General features: G+C 34.8%; 1 protein-coding gene across 2 annotated transcripts in view; it reads left to right on the top strand.

Annotated features, from left to right (window-relative positions):
• AP3B1 (adaptor related protein complex 3 subunit beta 1) overlaps window positions 1–19,555 on the top strand; it is a 251,388-nt gene that overhangs the window by 114,610 nt on the left and 117,223 nt on the right. For both annotated transcript variants that reach the window (XM_055437122.2, XM_055437121.2), the window contains 2 exons: window positions 4,574–4,683; window positions 11,808–11,984. In XM_055437122.2, the coding sequence (XP_055293097.1) occupies window positions 4,574–4,683; window positions 11,808–11,984 (287 nt within the window). The remainder of the gene's footprint in view (window positions 1–4,573; window positions 4,684–11,807; window positions 11,985–19,555) is intronic.

Below are 19,555 nucleotides of genomic sequence, written 5' to 3'. Positions count from 1 at the left end.
AAATAAAATTATGTCATATCTAGACAAAGGCATATATGACATGGCAACGATAAGGTGAAACATAACAAAATTGATTACTTTTTATATTTTATTTGAAAAATAGCTTTTTACTGCAAATATTACTCCTAAATTATCTTTTCGCATATGTAGATCGCTTTTGAAAGCTGTAACATTGTTGTAAGTACTTCTAATGAAAAAAACTTTTTGAAACAAAATTTGTCCCCAAATAAGAGTGATCTTTACAATCAACATAGATTATAACTGTTAACCTGTCAATTCTAGATATTATAATGGCGAGAACATTTTTCTGTGTGTAGTATTGTAACGCCAAATAAGTGGCAAAATTATCAAGGAAATAGATTTAAAAACACTGACAGTAGAAGGTAATTACAGGGGATAGGATGCTAAATGTCATTCATTTTATCTATTTCTGCTTTTAATAATAGCATCCTCTTTGTGTCTATTTCTGTCACAGTTTAAATTGTGAGTTTAAAAATATGCCTTCATTTTCCTATGTCTTTAATAATGACTTCCTATTTGATCAAACAAGACACACTTCACTTTGATGGCATACACAAAGCACACAAATCAGAACACTGGCTAGTTCTTTCAAATATAAAATGTATTCAGGGTTTTTCAATTTTGTATTTTTACTTTTTTTCTCACATGAAATTTTCAAGCTGGATATTAAAGCAGATGTTTCTACTTCAGCTTTCTAGCACATTGATTTCTAAAAAAATATTTTTTATTCACTTCGTTTTAAAGAGATGAATAGTCTGTACCTTTGTAGTACTTCTAAGGGAAGACTAGATCATTTTATAATTAGACAATGGGAAGAGACTAACTTATAATCATTCTTAAAGGTAGATTTGCTAATTTAAACTGATATTTTAATGTTTAGATTTTGTTTTTGGTAAATTAAAACTCTGTTTATAACCATGGACCTTTTTTCTGCTGTGACTATTAAGAAACTTCAATTATATTTTTCAGGTTCTGATTGCATAGTTATCATTAGCATGATTCTTTAACTCTTTATTGTATGTGCTGCACTTCTGTAGTTTGGAAATCTGGCTCAGTAACAATAAAGAAAGCAATAATATTTGTCATTTATAATGGCCAATTGTTATAACAGAGCCTGTTTGTCTTTCTATTGAAAGATCTGCTTTTAGGAATAAGTGCTATGAATGAGGCCTTGAATTCTTTAAAATCTGTAAGACCTTTGGGACCTCTAAGAATCTCTGCCTCTTTGATTTTATATTGTGAATACCTCATCATCTTTTGGATACTATATCTTGCAGCTTCAGAGACAGCATTGAGGCTACATTGTTTTTACATATATTTAATATATTCTTCTTTGGATATATATAGGGTTTTGGGGATTTTTTTGTTGTTGCTGCTGACTTCTTCCTTCTTGTCAGGGAGAGGACTTCTAGGAAGACTTGAAGGTTGTCCTAAAATAGCCCATTATCACTATGTAAGATTCACTGATAAACAGATTTCTTAAAGACCTTAGGGAGAAATCTGCATTTTCAATTGACTTAAGTTAGAATAATTTAACTCCCAGTTGATTTTCTTTTACAAAATTTGCTGGTCTGAAAAACTTTTTTACCATCTACTGTAAACTGAAAGAATTGGGGCAAAAGACTTTTTAAAAATTTTCTTTATATAATGTAATAAACGTGTTGAAAATTTGAATTAGTTGAGGTATTTAGTGAGTGTAGAGTAGATGAATTAGGTATTCACCAGCCTATAAGATGTTCCTGTCTTTTAAGGAGCTCGTATTCTAACGGAGGGACACAATAATATAAAACAAGTGTACTATAGTCTTCCTATCTGTTGAACACTTACTCAGCTTAGCTATCTGCTCTCATGCAGAACTAGACTACCTATGTTTGAATGCTAATATTGTCTTGAATAAATTACCTGATCTCTTTGTGCTTCAGATTCCTCATTTGTAAAATGAAGATAATAGTAGACTGTACTAATCTTGAGAACCTTAAGTGAAATACACCAGTCACAGAAAGATACATGCTGAATCTTTCTACTTGTATGAGCTATTAGAATAATCAAATCCATATAATTCAGGAGTAGAAAGGTACTTGCCAGGGGCTTGAAGAAAAGGAAAGCGGGCAGCTACTAATCAGTGAGCATCACGTTTTACTTAGCAAGGTGAGTAAGCTCTGGAGATCTACTGTGTAACACTGCACCAGTAGTCAACAGTAGTGTATCGTATGCTTAAAAATTGGTTAGATGGTAAATCTCCTGTTCTGTGTTCTTTCTAAAATAATTTTTTTTGCTGTAATTCTTAGAGTCAGCACAATTAACTTCTGTTGAGGATAAGGAGAAAGCTTGGAAAGGCCCAGAACACAAGTTCATTTTGTATTTGTAGGGGAGTGCTGAGGTCTTTGAAAGCCAGGAGGTAGCATACAGGAAAAGTAGGGTAGAATTACCCACAGGGAATGGGAAGGCACCCAGGTTAGATAAATAGCATCCCACCTGATGCCTGAAACGTGTGAATATGTTATCTAATGTGGCAAAAGGAACTTTACAGGTGTGATTAAGATTCTTGAGATGGAGAGATTTTTCATCCAGTAACCTGGGACCCAGTGTAACCAAATGTCAGAAGCAGAGATTAGAATGATGTCTTTGCTGGAAGGGGGCTTGAGCCAAGGAATGTGGGCAGCCTCTAAAATTTGGAAAAGGTAAAGAATGGGTTTTCCCCTAGAACCTCCACAGAGAACTTAGCCCTGTTGGCACCTGGGTTTTAGCTCCATAAGACTTATGTTAAATTCTGGCTTCAGAAGTGTAAAATGATAAGCTCATGTAGCTATCAGCCACCAAGTTTGTGGTAATCCATAACAATAACAATCAGAAGATAAGGTGGCACCAAAGGGTAAATAATGCCAAATTTTATTTCAGCTATAGATAGGGTTAGTCAACCTTGCCTGTACATGTGAATAATTAAAAATATACAACTTAAAAAAAAAAAGAAAAAACAAAACTTGGACTAATTTTGCAATAGTATATTTTAAAAAGATAAATTTTTATACTATTGATTCTTCAAAACCATTACATTGTGTAGTAATTTCTTACATGACCATGTTATGTTTCCTAGCAGAGGGTAAGTTTGATGAGGGCAGAGTGTCATTCTGATGAGGGCAGAGTGTCATTCTGATTTGTCTTTGTTCTCCTCATAGCTCCAAGAGGTGTTCTTTATAAAAGCAACACCTGCTCATAGTAACACAGAACATTAAAGATAAAATAGTAGATTCTGGTTCTGAGTTTGAATTCTCCCGTGCATCTTTCTTTCTTCATCTTTAAAATGCTGATAATAAGCTGCCTACCATATGTTATTCTGAGAATTAAAAGACATACATCATTTCTTAAACTAAAACATTGGACTTCCCTGGTGGCTCAGTGGTAAGGAACCTGCCTGCCAATGCAGGAGATCAGATTAGATATCTGGAGAAGGAAATGGCAACCCACTCCAGTATTCTTGTCTGGGAAGTCCCGTGGACAGAGGAGCCTGGTGGGCTATAGTCCATGGGGTTGCGAAAGAGTCAGACATGACTGAGCGACTAAACAACAACAGCAGCAAACTAAAACATTATGAAATATTAATATATCATTCCTATGAAGAAATCTGTATATAATATGAAATACATATTTTAATAATAATTAGAATGATAGAAAATTTTGCTTTTATTTCTAAAGGGAGCTAGATAAGAAAATATATTTCAGAGAAAATGAGTAACAGAACCCAAGTCATGGCATATTTTCAGGATAATATTAAAATAAACCTTTATAGTGTATATCAGGGAATCTCTAGTATCCATGAATCCTAGCTGATTAAAAAAAAAGAAGCCAGAATAACAAGGAAAGCAGTGTTGGTGTCTTTCTTTGGTATTGGTAACCTTAGTAATTGTTTATATAAGATTCATTCCATAAAGCCAGGTGTTCTGACTGGTTTATTGTGTTTCACTGCTGGTGTCACCAAAGACATAACTCTGGACCACTAATTAGTCTATAATAATGCAATCTCAGAATCCCAATTTGAGGATCTGCCTCCTGGAGCCACTCCTAGTACCAGTTACTCTTTTAGTTAAGGCCCTGGCAAGAAACAGATGATACACTTTAAAGAGATGATCGAAAAGAGTTTAATGATGGAACTGTTTATTAACTGTGGGTGGGATTAAGGGAAACCAACAAGATATACTATAATACCCTGGGGCTAGCGGGCTAGCAGAGGTGGAAAGCCTTTGTCATATCTAGAATTAAAGGAAAAGGGCTTGAGGATTGGGAGCAGTTACCAGACCCTGAAGGAGAGAGCCCCTCTTAGGAACTGAAACCTTCAGTGGAGAAGTACTCGCACTGCCGGGGAGATCTGGCAGGAAAGGGATGCGGGTTGTGGATATTCTCTCTTGTTTTAGTTTTCGCCTAGTCATTTAAGAAATGTGGAATGCTTTGCTAATTTAAATTTACATTTTACTAAGAATACTGTGTTTGAATTGACTTTGAATTGAATTGAAATTCATATTTAAATACGAATAATCTGATTTTTTTTTTTTTTCAGAAATAGTTGTTGCTGAAAGTGTGGTTGTTATTAAGAAATTGCTGCAAATGCAACCCATACAACATGGTGAAATTATCAAACATATGGCCAAACTCTTGGATAGTATCACTGTGAGTACCAGTTAAGAGATCTTTGCTTTCAGTACCAGTTGAACTGAATTTTATTCAGTAAATTATGGTTTTGTTAAAATAAATAGACATGCTGAAGTATAATGAATAAGAGAGCTGCACAGCCTGGATTCTTGTTCTGAGATTCTGCCCTGTTGTGGAAGGAAATCACAAATTTGAAAGAGGGAAAGATTACAATAAATACTGCATATTGGATTGGAGTTGGACATGTCAGTGTGAACTCCATGTTTTTATGTAGATAGCTAGGTGTGTTGGAGTATATATGTGCAGGTATGCGTGTGTCTGCACACATTCGTATGTACATATGAATGCATTCATGAGTATGCAAAGGTATGTTTCCTAATGTGGCCTTTAAGAGGATCTGCATGCGATGATAACCCTAGTACCAGTGAGCCCACCTAGTGCCCAGATCCTGTTTGTTTTCTTTTGTTTTAATTGAGATATAATTTCATAGCATAAAATTCACTCTTTTAAATCTAGAATTCAGTGACTTTTGGTGTATTCACCAGGTTGTGCAATTGCAGAACCTTTTCATCATCCCTAAAATCAAGTCCGTAAGCCAAGGCTCCTGATCCTCCCCGTACTTCAGCCCCTGACAACTACTGATATACTTTCTGTCTCTATGAATTTGCTTTTTCTGAACATTTCATGCAGTTGGAATCATGTGATACGTGGCCTTTCGTGTCTGACTTTTTTCACTTTAGAATGTTTTCAAGGTTCATGCATATTGTACAAAGTAGTACCACCTCTCCCTTTTGGGAAGACTTTGGTTTTTAAATTCCATTCAGTATTTAAAGAAACCAGGACTCCTTAGAGAAATGGCAGATTTTAGAGCTGGGCCACAGAAAGAACATCTTGTTGGGCCATAAAAACATGGCTCTGCTCACAGAACGGTAGAGATGTCAGAATTTAAAAGAGTTCCCACTGGCTAATTTGAGCAACAAAATACATGATAGTAAAAGGATTATAACCTATAGAATAGGGTAAGAATCTCTGAATCCAAACTGGAATGGATGGATGGATGAATGAATAAGTAAGAGGAAAGGAAAGATCTTTTACTATATTCTCACCACAGTTCCTTTTCTTCATATCTACTCTTATTATTGGTTAATAATCAAAGTCAGGACTTCTTACAAAGACTGTACATGAGAGATTAAGAGACTGGATTTGAAAATCACATGACTTGGGTTCAAATTTAGTCTCTGCCCTTTACTAGCTTTGTGATCTTAAGCAGTACTTGACTTCTCCTTGCTCCAGTTGTCTTTTCTGTAAAATTGAAACACATGTACTAATGACTTTATAGATCTGTTGTGAGGAATAGATGAGTCAACCTAAATGAAACACTGAGAATAGTGCTTAGTGTAAACTTTTATCATGATCATGGCTATTGAATTTAATAAGCATCCTTGTTGCTCTTTTTGTTTTGGTTATTTATTTAACATAACTCCTATAGTGTTAATCATATGTCAGGCACTATTCTAAGCACCCTAAAAATATAAATCATTAATTTTAATTACAACTCTGAAAAGTATGTTCTATGCTATTTTACATAAAAGAAAACGGAGGCAGGATTATTAAACTTTCTTACAAATATAGAGCAACATAGAGCAACTTAATTCATTTCAATAAAAGTTGTTTATGAAAAAACGAAAACGACAAAAGTATAAAATGTTAGAATAAAAAATTTTTTATAAAATGGTTTTTAAACAAAGGAAACTGAGGCACAGATAGGTTAGGTAACATGATTAAGGTCATATAGTTAGTAGGTCTGCTTTCTTAACCAGTACATTATGCTGTATTTGTCTTCCTTTTCTCATCTCTCTTTTTTGTATCCAATTCACTTGTCCACTCACTGACCTGGCCAGGACTTCACTGTTGTTTCCTTTTGATTCACCCAAATTGTTGACAAATTAGGCATTAAATGGGTCCATTTGCCCATATATGGAACAATGTTTGACATTATTTGTCAATAATCTACTGATGGCAAGTAGGAGGGTAAAACTTTTTCCTCATGTCTACTGAACTAGATATCCAGCATCTCTGTGTAACCAAGCATCATATTTCAATAGTATTTTAGTCATTGTAACAATCACAAATACTCCTACAGGTATTTAGATACCTTTTAGACAAGTGTTACATCGCTAGTAAGAACCACTTTTCTAAGCAAGAACTAATGAGCCAAAACTGGAAACTCTAGATCAGGGCAATCAAAGAACAGAAGTACTTACACAAATATATGTATATATTTATACACATAATTAAATGTATAAAAATAGACTAAATGAGAACTCTTGAAAAAGAAGGGCCATAATGTAAAGGAAATTCTAATCTGATACTAAAAATATTGATCAATCTTAGAAAATTTAGGGGTAGGGTGTGATTAGTTCAGAATAAAAGTGTTTTGAAATGTCATGGGAGGAAGAGAGTAGAGGGAGGTGAGATTATTTTAGTAGTCTCGTGTGTTTAAAAAGTGCTAAGGACTTCCCTGGTGGCTCAGATGGTAAAGCATCTGCCTATAGTGTGGGAGACCCGGGTTCAGTCCTTGGGTTGGGAAGATCTGGTGAAGGAAATGGCAGCCTGCTCCAGTATTCTTACCTGGACAGTGGAGCTTGGTAGGCTACAGTCCATGGGGTCACAAAGAGTCGGACACTACTGAGCAACTTCCCTTTCACTTTTCAAGGTGAAAATAGATCATCTTAGGGTGAAAGCAGTGGGTTTTGGTAGGGGAAATAGTTAATTTCTTGCTTATAAATAATGGCGGAGAAATGTGTGTCAGGTTATGAGAAAGAAATAGGAATGTGGAATTCTGTATTCCAGTTATCTTGTGCAGTTAGTTGAGTCTTGTGTTGTTAGGCTTGTTCTGGTCTTGTTAGAAAGGGAGAGGCGAGGCAAAGGAATGTTAGGGCTTTCGGGGGAATGCAGTGGCTTACACACGAAACCTGTGTATATGAGACCTGGGTCAAGCAAGTGACAGGCTTTCTTGGAAAAATAATTTGTTGTATTTGATTATGTCCCTGTGTGGGGCTCAGGAAAATTTTTGATTGCATCAACTTTCTCTACAACAGTTGATGGAATACTAGCCAAGTACATACTTCCTTACAGATCTTACAGCAAAGCTTATTTTTCTGTTTTTGTCAGATAGAAGATAACCATTAGTGGAATACAAAGTATGGTGGAAATTCCAAATTCACCAAAGGAAAAAAAAAAGAAAACCTAAATGTAATGTAAATAATAAATGTTTAAAAATTAAAATGGGGGAGTTAAAATCAAGAAGATGGAAGAGTAAAAATCAAATATATCCTACTCTAAATATGAATGGACTGCATTCTCTCATTGGAAGACAGACTTTGGATGAAAACAAAAGCCAGATAAAGACCATTTATAATTAAAACATTGTTATAAATGTTGACAATAGGAAAGTAGGGAAAGAGATAATTAAGTGAATATTAACAAGAATGTGAGATTTAAAATTAAGGGCTTTTAGCAGGATAAAATGGGACATTATAAAATTCAAAAAGACCAATTTACAAAGAATATTAAAAACATGTACCTACCTATATGTGCAAAAATATGGCAACTAAATAAATATGTGAAGGAAAAATCTATGGTAAATACAAGGAGAAATAGATAAAATACAGTTTTATTCTTCCAGAATGAAATGCATACTACCTGAGGATTGTTCTAACAGGGTTTCATATTATCTTGAATGGGATAGGTGAGGATTTTATATTATAAAAGGAGAGTTGAAAGATGTTATTTCGTAAAGACTGCTGAGTGATACTGAAGTAGTGCTTTATGTACTTCTTGCCCAAGTGCCTAACTGAATGCCTGCCATTTCACAAGTTAACTGCACTTGCCCTGCCAGCCCTACTTAATTCACACTTAAGTTTTAATGCATACTGAGTCCAGATGCAGAATATTGGATCAGATTTGCTATTTGTATGCAGTTTGTTTAGATGTCTTCTGATTGTGCCTTTGACAAATTTAAATAAAACTGATGTTTTTGCAGGTTTTACCATACACTGTTGCATTGTGCAGTGAACTGGTATTGTAACACAATAGCTTTTAAATTGATCTGCTTACAGAGTGATCTGTGAAATCTTTCTGGATGTCTTTCTATAACTGCTGTGGTCAGCTTGGAAAGATTATTCGTTTTTGCAGGCAGGTTAATGGGTTAAAATGGCAGTGGAAACTGCCTTCTGGTAGAAGTTTTAAAAAGTGCACTTAACCACTTGCTCAGGGCATTTAGAATAAAGGATCAAGCAGAGTCACTTACAGTCCAGTTTGTCTTTGAAAATACTGAAAAGTAGAGGTTCATAATGAAAGTATCATATCATATGTGTGCATGTGTGTTATTAGTTTGGCTTTAGCCGTGGAGAACAAAAAGTGGCTAATTTTCATACTGTTTTTTCAATTGCTTCAAATCTTTGAAAATAGTGGCCACGGATTCATAGTATCCGTAGTGTACAAATATAATTTAATAGGGAGGGAAAGGCAGGGCTGGAACCTGAAAATTTTATGATTCTGATTCCAGCCAAATGCGCAAAATTAGGTTTGTCAGTTTTCTAAGCTTTTTAATGTCATCACAGAAAGATTGGTTTCAATATGCTTACTGATATTGCTTCCTGTTGTGGAGAAATTTTCTGTGTTTTTAAAATGTTACTTGGAAATTTTATTACCTTAGTTCTAGACTCTCTGAATATTATCCTGGCCCCACCGCACCACCGCCACCATCTTGAGATTTTCAATATGAACATTTAGAACTTACTGATTTTTAATTTTTTAAAGAGTTATATTTTAAATGTATGCACTATATTTAGAGTATTTGAATATTATTTTAATCTTGGTATATTAATGAATAGGAATATAAATAATCTCTTAGACTTTTGGGGGATTCCTTTTTAACTGAAAAAAAAAAAAAGCAAAAAACAACAGTGTATACCCAAAGGATTAAAGTGGAGTAATAGATTGTGATATGTCATTGAATTCTAATTTTTATACTAGCAATATATAATAAAATATTAAAAAAAATAAATCTAGCATAACTGAAATCTGAAGTTGCTCATATATTCTTATTTAGAGGTACATTTCATTATGGTAGGCAACTTGAATTGCTTCATACTGGAAAATTTAATGTACTACTCAATTACTATTCTTTAGCCCAATTTAAAATAATAGATTGGAAGTAAGACCTTAATGCAGTGTAACCTTTGGAACATTGGAAATAGCCTCTTTCTTTCCAAAAATCAGTATACAGTAAGGATATCAGTTTTATCATAGTACATGAGTAGATCTATAATAGCATTTAGTATTTTACTATTACTTATGCTTAGTACTTAAAATTATTATGTAAATATACTGATTTTCTTCTCTCTTACTAAACTTATTCTAATTTTAATTTAAAGATGGTAATGTTAGCACATTATTTAATAATGTGTACTTGATTTTAAAGGTTTCTGATGACCTCATTCTGGTGAATGACTCGACTTAGTGATGTCTAAATAATTTTTTATTACTTCTCAAAATGGGTGTTTTGAAAGAATTTGAGATGGTAGATATTGTGATAAAATTCTCACTGTACAAAGGTCTCCATTCTCACTTTCTTCCTTAACAGTCATACTGTGTACAGCTGTGAAACTATAATGAAAACAATGGGACTTTATTTGAGAAATTAGGAAAGGACTTCATAAGGAGTCTTACCTCTTCTTGTGATACTACTTCTTAATGATAGAAAGTGAAAGTGAAGTCGCTCAGTCGTGTCTGACGCTTTGTGACCCCATGGACTGTAACCTACCTGGTTCCTCCATCCTTGGGATTTTCCAGGCAAGAATACTGGAGTGGGTTGCTGTTTCCTTCTCCATTCTTAATGATAGCCAATGGCTTTTTCATTTATTATAAAAAGCAAATTTTCTATACAGGTGAAAATGTTCGCAGAAACTAATTTGCATACCCCTTCAAATTCCTTTTGGAATAAGGGAGAATACAAATAAATAGTGATAAAACTAATTTGCATGCTCTAAATAAAATGTCCTTCTTAATGGTGCTAGTGGAAGGTTTCCAGTTTTTAGCAAAGCATTTATTTTTAAGAAACAAATTATATGGAAGGGTACTTTATTAAAAATATATAATGAAAAATGCCATATTGGACAAGTTTATCTTATTCCTCTTTCTTTTATTGATGACCAAATAAGAGACCAGCATTCATGATTTTATAAGCAGATCTTGGTAATTTTGTCAGTGCTGTAGATACAGATATATAGAAAACAATAATAGTTTTGATTTGGAATCAAGGCCTTAAATGGGTCCTCTGTTCCTTTGTCTGTATTGTCCATGGCTTCTCAAAATGTGGTTTGCAAGCCACATGTCTCAAGAATCATCTGTGATGCTTCATGGAGCATGGATTCCAGGGCCCCATCATAGAACTACTGTCTTAGAACTGATCACAAAACCCTACAGTCCTCAGTTCAGTTCAGTTCAGTTGCTCAGTCGTGTCCAACTCTTTGTGACCCCAAGCACTGCAGCATGCCAGGCCTCCCCATCCATGACCAACTCCCAGAGTTACTCAAACTCTAGTCCTAACCTTAGGTGCTTTGTATAGGCATTGAGAGTTGTGAACCAATGCCCTGGAGCAAAGGTCAGCTGACTTTTCCTGTAAACTGGTAGATAAGTAAATATTTTCAACTTTATGGGGAATGGCAGCCCACTCCAATATTCTTGCCTGGAGAATTTCGTGGATAGAGGAACCTGGAGATAAAATGAGTGACTGACACACTTGTTTCAACTACTCTTCTGCAATTACAGCACAGGAGCAGCAGCACTGATAAATAAACGAGTGGGCTAGGCTAGACAGATTTGCCAGAAGTTTGCAGATCTCTGATAGAATCAAGATTCTAGACCAGTGATTTTTCCTTTATGAAATCAGTTTTAATCAGATTTTCTGGTAACTGAAGAAAATCTGTAAATACAAGAGGACTTCCTGGATATACATTAAATGAATTAATAGATGTAAAATAAACCTTTTATAATATTTAAAGTATTTCTGTTACTATTCAGGAGAATGATTATTTTATTTGCAATATTTCTATATTATCTGCTTGTACTATTAGGTTCCTGTGGCTCGAGCAAGTATTCTTTGGCTAATTGGAGAAAACTGTGAACGAGTTCCTAAAATTGCCCCTGATGTTTTGAGGAAGACGGCTAAAAGCTTCACCAGTGAAGATGATCTTGTGAAACTGCAGATTTTAAATCTTGGAGCAAAATTGTATTTAACCAATTCCAAACAGGTAAGAGACTAATCTTTAGTCTACCTATGTGGAAGCTACTTTCTTCTTTGCTCTGATCAAGCAGCTATGTCCATTTATACATTAGTCTGTTCATTCAACAATTACCAGGTACCTGTTTCTTTAAGGTTTTACTTTGGATGGTGGTGGTGTAAAGAGACGATGTTCTGGTCTAGTTGAGGAGAAAAACATAAAAAAGTGAAATAGTACATGGTAGGTACTCTAATAGTATATTGTGCCACAGTGGAACTCCAGAGGAGAAAGTTACTGAAAGTCTGAAATAGAAGGAGGAGAGAGATCAGACGGAGTTTCATAAAGGATAAGACTCCTGACTCAGGGATTTTAAGGGGTGATTTACTATCCAGAGTAAGGAGATCCTCTCTGAGCAGGGCGTCAGAGTCGTGACACAGCATGGTGCCCCCAGGAAACACAAAGCTGAGTTTGGAAAGGTAGGCAAGGGCAGGACTTGATCCTCCACATGAAGGGAAAACCATTAAATATTTTTTAATAGTGGTATAATTGACCATCTTTGCAGTTTTGAATATTCACTTTTTAAATCAGTTGACTTTGTGGAACTGTTGATTAGAGAAATAGCCTGTATAAATAGCTGTTTAGACAAAGGAAAAAGAATGAGAAATTCTCAAGTAACTCCTCCAATTAATTTCTGTATATTTTCAGGTTGTCTTCATTCCTAATTGTGATGTGAGTTGTGTTAATATAGCTTTGGCTGATGGGTATATCAAATTTGTGACCAAATAATCGTAAATATTTTGAGCATATTTCTATGATTTAGATTTTATCTTTACATTTTTAAATCAGTCTTTGAAAGGAATCAGTCATTTCCAAATGTCATGTAAATTAATTCATGCAATGAGTTATTTTTTAAAAACAGTAAAAGAGGGGAAAACTGTGTTTGCTGTTGAGTTGCTGCTTTATTGATAAAAACACTGTTTTAGCCTGACATTCATTGATTTTACTGTTAGTATGGTATTGTGAATGTTACCATGACACCTAGAATATATGATTTTTATGGCCTTATTGTAACAATGGGCTTCTCTGGTAGCTCAGACGGTAAAGAATCCACCTGCAATGCAGGAGACCTGGGTTTGATCCCTGAGTTGGGAAGCTCCGCTGGTGGAGGGCATGGCAACCCACACCAGTATTCTTGCCTGGAGAATCCCCATGGACAGAGGAGCCTGGCAGGCTACAGTCCATGGGGTCACAAAGAGTCAGACATGACTGAGGTACTAAACACAGGACATCATAACAGTGGTCTGGCTGCTATAAATAAATCTAGCTTATAGATTATCATCAAAGAAAAGTTATACTAAATCATTATGTTACTCAACACTGAAGTAGTTATATCTTACAAAACTAAATAAAGTTTCTTTGGAGCAATAAATAACCAATAATAGAGCATAGTACTCTATGTTCAGAAATTGTAAAGTGTATTCCATTACTTTTTATTCAGTGACTTTGAAGACAACATAGTTTGCACTCAGCTGGTTTTTTTTTCTTGAACTCATTTTTGGAGCTGAACTTCTGAAGTGTTGTATTGTGTATTGTAGAATGATACTTCTAGATAACCATAATAAACTTGACCACCAGCTGGTGAAACAGTTATGTTTATAAAAAACAACTTATTGTTTTTAAATGGTTAAATATAAAAATAGATGAACAAAGGTATCCTGTAAGGTTGTGTTCTATTTTCCAGTTTCTCATTTCTCAGGGAGTTTTAGAGAATTCATAAGTGAGGATTAGCACTAAAGAATAATATTTAAGTTCTATTAACTTGACAGAATTTTTAAGATGCATGATTCATAATCTACTGGATATGAGATGACACTAAAATTCTTGTAAATGTAAAAATATATACTTTCTATACATGTTAATTTTAGCCATCTTTAAAACTCAATTAGGGAGACCAGGCCACAATGTTCAGAAACTGATTTGCCGTGATGTCCCAATATTTGTTTGTAGATCCAACTTCCCTGTGGCCTAGATCTCTCAGTGAGCATTTTCAGAATTTTTATTGCATTATTTAATTATAGGGGATGTCTAAATTGATTTTTATCAGATACAGGAATTGTATGCCTAAAAATAATTGAATAATAAACTTTAATATCTCAAATGTCTTTATTTAGTGTAAAAGAAATTTTGAAACTTAGTCAACAGTCTGCTTTTGGTAGTATTGAGTAAATTCCTACTGGGCAACTGTAAACTCTGGGAAAATACAAAAAGGAAACAACTGCCTGAAGTCTCTGAAGAGTAATTGAAAGTGGGAAGATTCTGAAGGGAAATTGACTCTTTTCTGGGTCTGATCCTGAATTCAGTCTTCAGTCTCTTCACACATAGAGACTGAAACTCCAAAAGGAAACCCAGAGTCCTCCTGCCTGAGGAAGTAGAGGACAGAGTTTAAGAAAAATACAGGGAATTTCCTGGTGGTCCAGTAGTTAGGACTCCTTGCTTTCACTGCTGAGGCCCCAGGTTCAGACCCTGTCAAGAAGCTAAGATCCTGCAAGCCGCTTGGTGGGATAAAAAAGAAAACTACCACCAAAGATATTGAAAAGTTAAGGAAGAATTCTAGAAAGGAAAAAGCCAGTTTGAGGAGCCTCAAAATCTGAGTAATTCTGTCCAAGTCTCTGGCTGACACCTGAACGACATATATGCATGGTGGATTTAGAACAGCACAGTTAATAATAAAGGAACTGAACTGCAATTTGAACAGCACTGAGGAGACAGTCTGTACTTTGAACCCAGCCTTAAATATAGCAAAGTTTAGGGTTTCTACAGTACAGAATTCATAATGTCCAAGATAAATCCCAATTTACTCAACATAATAACTAGAACAGAGAATTACTATTTAATGGGTATAGAATTTCAATTTGTGAAGACATAAAAATTTTTGGAGATTAATGGTGGTAATGGTTGCATAACACTGAACTGTGTACTTAAAAATGGTTGGAGTGTAAATTTTATGTTTATTTTAGCACAATAATGAACAAGAATAGGAAAATATGACCAGTTTTCAAGAAAACAAAGACCAGAAATCAACTTCTAGATGACTCAGATGTGGAAATTTACAGGTATAAATTTGAAGAAACTTTTATAAATGATTGATGACATAAAGGAAAATGTGTTCACAATAGATGAAAAGTGAACTCTTAGCAGAGAAATAAAAACTAATAAAAACAAATGGAAGTTATAGAACTGAAAAATATAGGACCTGAAAAAATCAACATTTTGTCTAGTATTACATATTCTGTAATATTTTAATTTTTTTGTATGGCGATATAAAGCTGTTCTTTAAAATTACAATTAAGACTGTAGATGAACTTTTTCTGTAAGTTTCTTTAATTTTCTGACTTTGGGCTTTTTCAGTGGAAATCTAGAAAGCAGTTGGTATGTGATGACTACTTTAGAGCTATTTAATGTCAATTACTGGAAGTCAGGTGGTGATCAAAAGTACAGGCTCAAATATTAGACTGTCTGACTTCAAATACTATTTTACCACTTACTAGCTACATGATTTTGGACTTATTATACAATCTACGTAAGACTTAGTTTCCTAATATGTAAGATGGGAGTTACAATAATATGGTCAGTTGTTTATAATTCGACATATATATTCCTAAAAATCATTATGCTTTACAGAAATGCACAAACCATAGGGATTATTGCAAAACTAGAACCAGAGATACAACACTCAAAAAATTCGTTGATGACACAGGCTCTGTGCATTGACATTTATACCCTTTCTTGGATAAGTTTGCTTGGCATTGAAAAAGTCAAGATAAAACACACAAAGGTAAAACACTCAAGTTGACAAAAAAATGTGTATACTGTAAAATTTTTTAAAATCTGGTGTTCTGTATACTATCAGCAAACTATGAAGGAGAGATATTAAAGAAGCAGTTCCATTTACCATCGGATTAAAAAGAATGAAATACCTAGGAATAAACCCACCTAAGGAGATGAAGCACCAGTACTTGGAAAACTATTAGACACTGGTGAAAGAAATGGAAGATGTCACAAACGAAAGGAAAGATATACCATGTTCTTTGATTGGAAGAATTACTTTTGTTAAAAGGACCATACTACCCAAGGCAATCTACTGATACAATGCAATCCTTAGCAAAATATAAATGGTGTTTTTCACAGAACTAGAATGAGTAACTTCAGAATTTGTATGGAAACAAATTCCAAATAGCCGAAGCAATTTTGAGAAAGAACAGAGATGACGGAATCATACTTCTTGACTTCAGATTGTACATGAAAGTGAAAGTCGCTCAGTCGTGTCTGACTCTTTGTGACCCCAGGGACAACACAGTCCATGGAATTCTCCAGGCCAGAATACTGGAGTGGGTAGCCTTTCCCTCCTCCAGGGAATCTTCCGATTGTACTAGAAAGCTACCATAATCAAGACAGTATGGTTCTGTCACAAAAACAGACATATAGGTCAGTGGAACAGAATAAAGAGCTCAGAAAAAAACTGACACACGGTCAATTCATTTATGACAAAAGAGGTAAGAATATACAACGAAGAAAAGATAGACTCCTCAGTAAGTGGCTCTGGGAAAGCTAGATGGCTGTATGTAAAAGAAATTAGAATGTTCCCTATCACTGTGTAGAAGAATAAACTCCAAATGGGTTAAAGACCTAAATGTGAGACTGGATACTATAAAATTCCTAGAGAAAAACATAGGACACTCTTTGACATAAGTCATAATATTTATTTGGATCCATCTCCTAAAGCAAAGGAAACAAAAGCAAAGATAAACAAATTGGACCTAATTAAACTTAAAAGCTTTTGCACAGCAAAGGAAACCATCAACAAAATGAAAAGACAATCCACTGGAAAGAAGATATTTGCAAATGATGTGATCAATAAGGGGTTAATATCCAACATATATAAACAGCTCATACAATTTGATATCAAAAAAACAAACAACTTGATTGGAAAATGAGCAGAAGAACTGAATAAACATTTTCCCATTGAGGAAATGCAGGTGACCAACAGGCACATGAAAAGATACTCAGAACTGCTAGTCATTAGGGAAATCCGGATGAAAACCATAGTGAGATAGCACCTCACACCTGTTAGAATGGCTGTAATCAAAGAGAAAACCAATAAAAAATATTGGCAAGAATCTAGAGAAAAGGAAATCCTTTTACACTGTTGGTGGAAAGGTAAATTCATGTAGCCATGGTGAAAAACAGTATGGAGATTTCTCAAAAAAACTAAAAATAGAACTATCATGTGACCCAGCAATTCAAATCCTGGCTAGATAGCTAACAAAAAAACAAAAGCAGAAGCACTAATCAAAATATAGACACACACACACACACACACAAAAAAAAAACGTATACCCCAAAGTTCATAACAGCATTACTTAACAATTGCCAAGTTATGGAAGGAACCTAAGTATCTGTCAACCAATGAATGAATAAAGACGTGATATACATATATAGAGAGAGGGAGGGCTAGATATAGATATATCAATATAATGAAACACATATGATGTATGGTATATATACATATACTATATACTGTGTATTATATGTGCGTGTATACACACACACACGTGATATATGTCTATAATGGAATACTCGCTTATTCAGTTTCTTCAGTCATGTCTGACTCTTTGTGACCCTATGGACTCTAGCCCACCAGACTGCTCTGTCCATGGATAATGGAATACTACTCAGCCATAAAAGAGAATAAAATTTTTGCTATTTGCAACAACATGCATGGACTTGGATAGCATTATGCTAAGTGAAGTAAGTAAGAGAATGACAAATACTGTGTGATATCACTTGTATGTAGAATCTAAAAAGTACAACAAACTAGTGAATAAAACAAAAAAGAAGTAAATTCACAGATGCAGAGTACAACTGCTGGTTACCAGTAAGGAGAGGAAAGGGGGAGGGGTGACATAGAGGAGCGGGGAAAGGTTGTTACAGGATTTTCTGAAATCATCCCTGTGAAACTTTTGAAAATTGTAAAGCAGTATAGAATTTAAAGAGTCATTTAATAAAATTTTTTAATTAGAAAACATTTAAAGTCCTATTTAGTCGTGGAATGATGAAATTGATTAGCCGGAACACTAGTGCTGCTTACATTTGCTTCTGATATATGTTAAGAGTTCTTTGTAGTTCTCCTAAATTCACCAAACACATTTGCTAGTATCCTTCTGTTTAAAAGTTGTAAAATTTTTCATAAATTGTCATAGTGTTCAGTGTAAACCTTTATATTGAAGAGATAATATTCTTAAAAAATTTTCTATGTATCCAGTTTGTTGTTTGTCCTTTATAGCCGTATATTGGTTAAATACATATATCTCGTATTCATCAAAGATGGCAGTTCTGCTAAAATTATATATAATTTCCAAAAGATTTTTTTCAAGCACTAAAGAAATAGCTGTGAAAAGAAGAGAAGTGAAAAGGAAAGATATAAGCATCTGAATGCAGAGTTCCAAAGAATAACAAGGAGAGATAAGAAAGCCTTCTTCAGCGATCAATGCAAAGAAACAGAGGAAAACAACAGAATAGGAAAAACAAGAGATCTCTTCAAGAAAATTAGAGAGATCAAGGGAACATTTCATGCAAAGATGGTCTCGATAAAGGATAGAAATGGTATGGACCTAACAGAAGCAGAAGATATTAAGAAGAGGTGGCAAGAATACACAGAAGAACTGTACAAAAAAGATCTTCACGATGAAGATAATCACGATGGCGTGATCACTCACCTGGAGCCAGACATCTTGGAATGTGAAGTCAAGTTAGCCTTAGAGAGCATCACTACGAGCAAAGCTACTGGAGGAGATGGAATTCCAATGGAGCTATTTCAAATCCTGAAAGATGATACTGTGAAAGTGCTGCACTCAATATGCCAGCAAATTTGGAAAACTCAGCAGTGGCCACAGGACTGGAAAAGGTCAGTCTTCATTCCAATCCCAAAAAAAGGCAATGCCAAAGAATGCTCAAACTACTGCACAATTGCACTCATCTCACACGCTGGTAAAGTCATGCTCAAAATTCTCCAAGCCAGGCTTCAGCAATATGTGAACCATGAACTTCCAGATGTTCAAGCAGGTTTTAGAAAAGGCAGAGGCACCAGAGATCAAATTGCCAACATCTGCTGGATCATGGAGAAAGCAAGAGAGTTCCAGAAAAACATCTATTTCTGCTTCATTGACTATGTCAAAGCCTTTGACTGTGTGGATCACAATAAACTGTGGAAAATTCTTCAAGAGATGGGAATACCAGACCACCTGACCTGCCTCTTGAGAAACCTGTATGCAGGTCAGGAAGCAACAGTTAGAACTGGACATGGAACAACAGACTGGTTCCAAATAGGAAAAGGAGTGCGTCAAGGTTGTATATTGTCACCCTGCTTATTTAACTTATGTGCAGAGTATATCATGAGGAACGCTGGGCTGGAGGAAGCACAAGCTGGAATCAAGACTGCTGGGAGAAATATCAATAACCTCAGATATGCAGATGACATCACCCTTATGGCAGAAAGTGAAGAGGAACTCAAAAGCCTCTTGATGAAAGTGAAAGAGGAGAAT

Source organism: Moschus berezovskii, chromosome 9 (genome assembly GCF_049115385.1).
Source record: "Moschus berezovskii isolate FMDL1 chromosome 9, NW_MosBer_1.0, whole genome shotgun sequence".
NCBI classification, from domain to species: Eukaryota; Metazoa; Chordata; class Mammalia; order Artiodactyla; family Moschidae; genus Moschus; species Moschus berezovskii.
The sequence above is the reverse complement of the archived record's forward strand: the minus strand, read 5'-3'. Positions and strand labels throughout refer to the sequence as shown.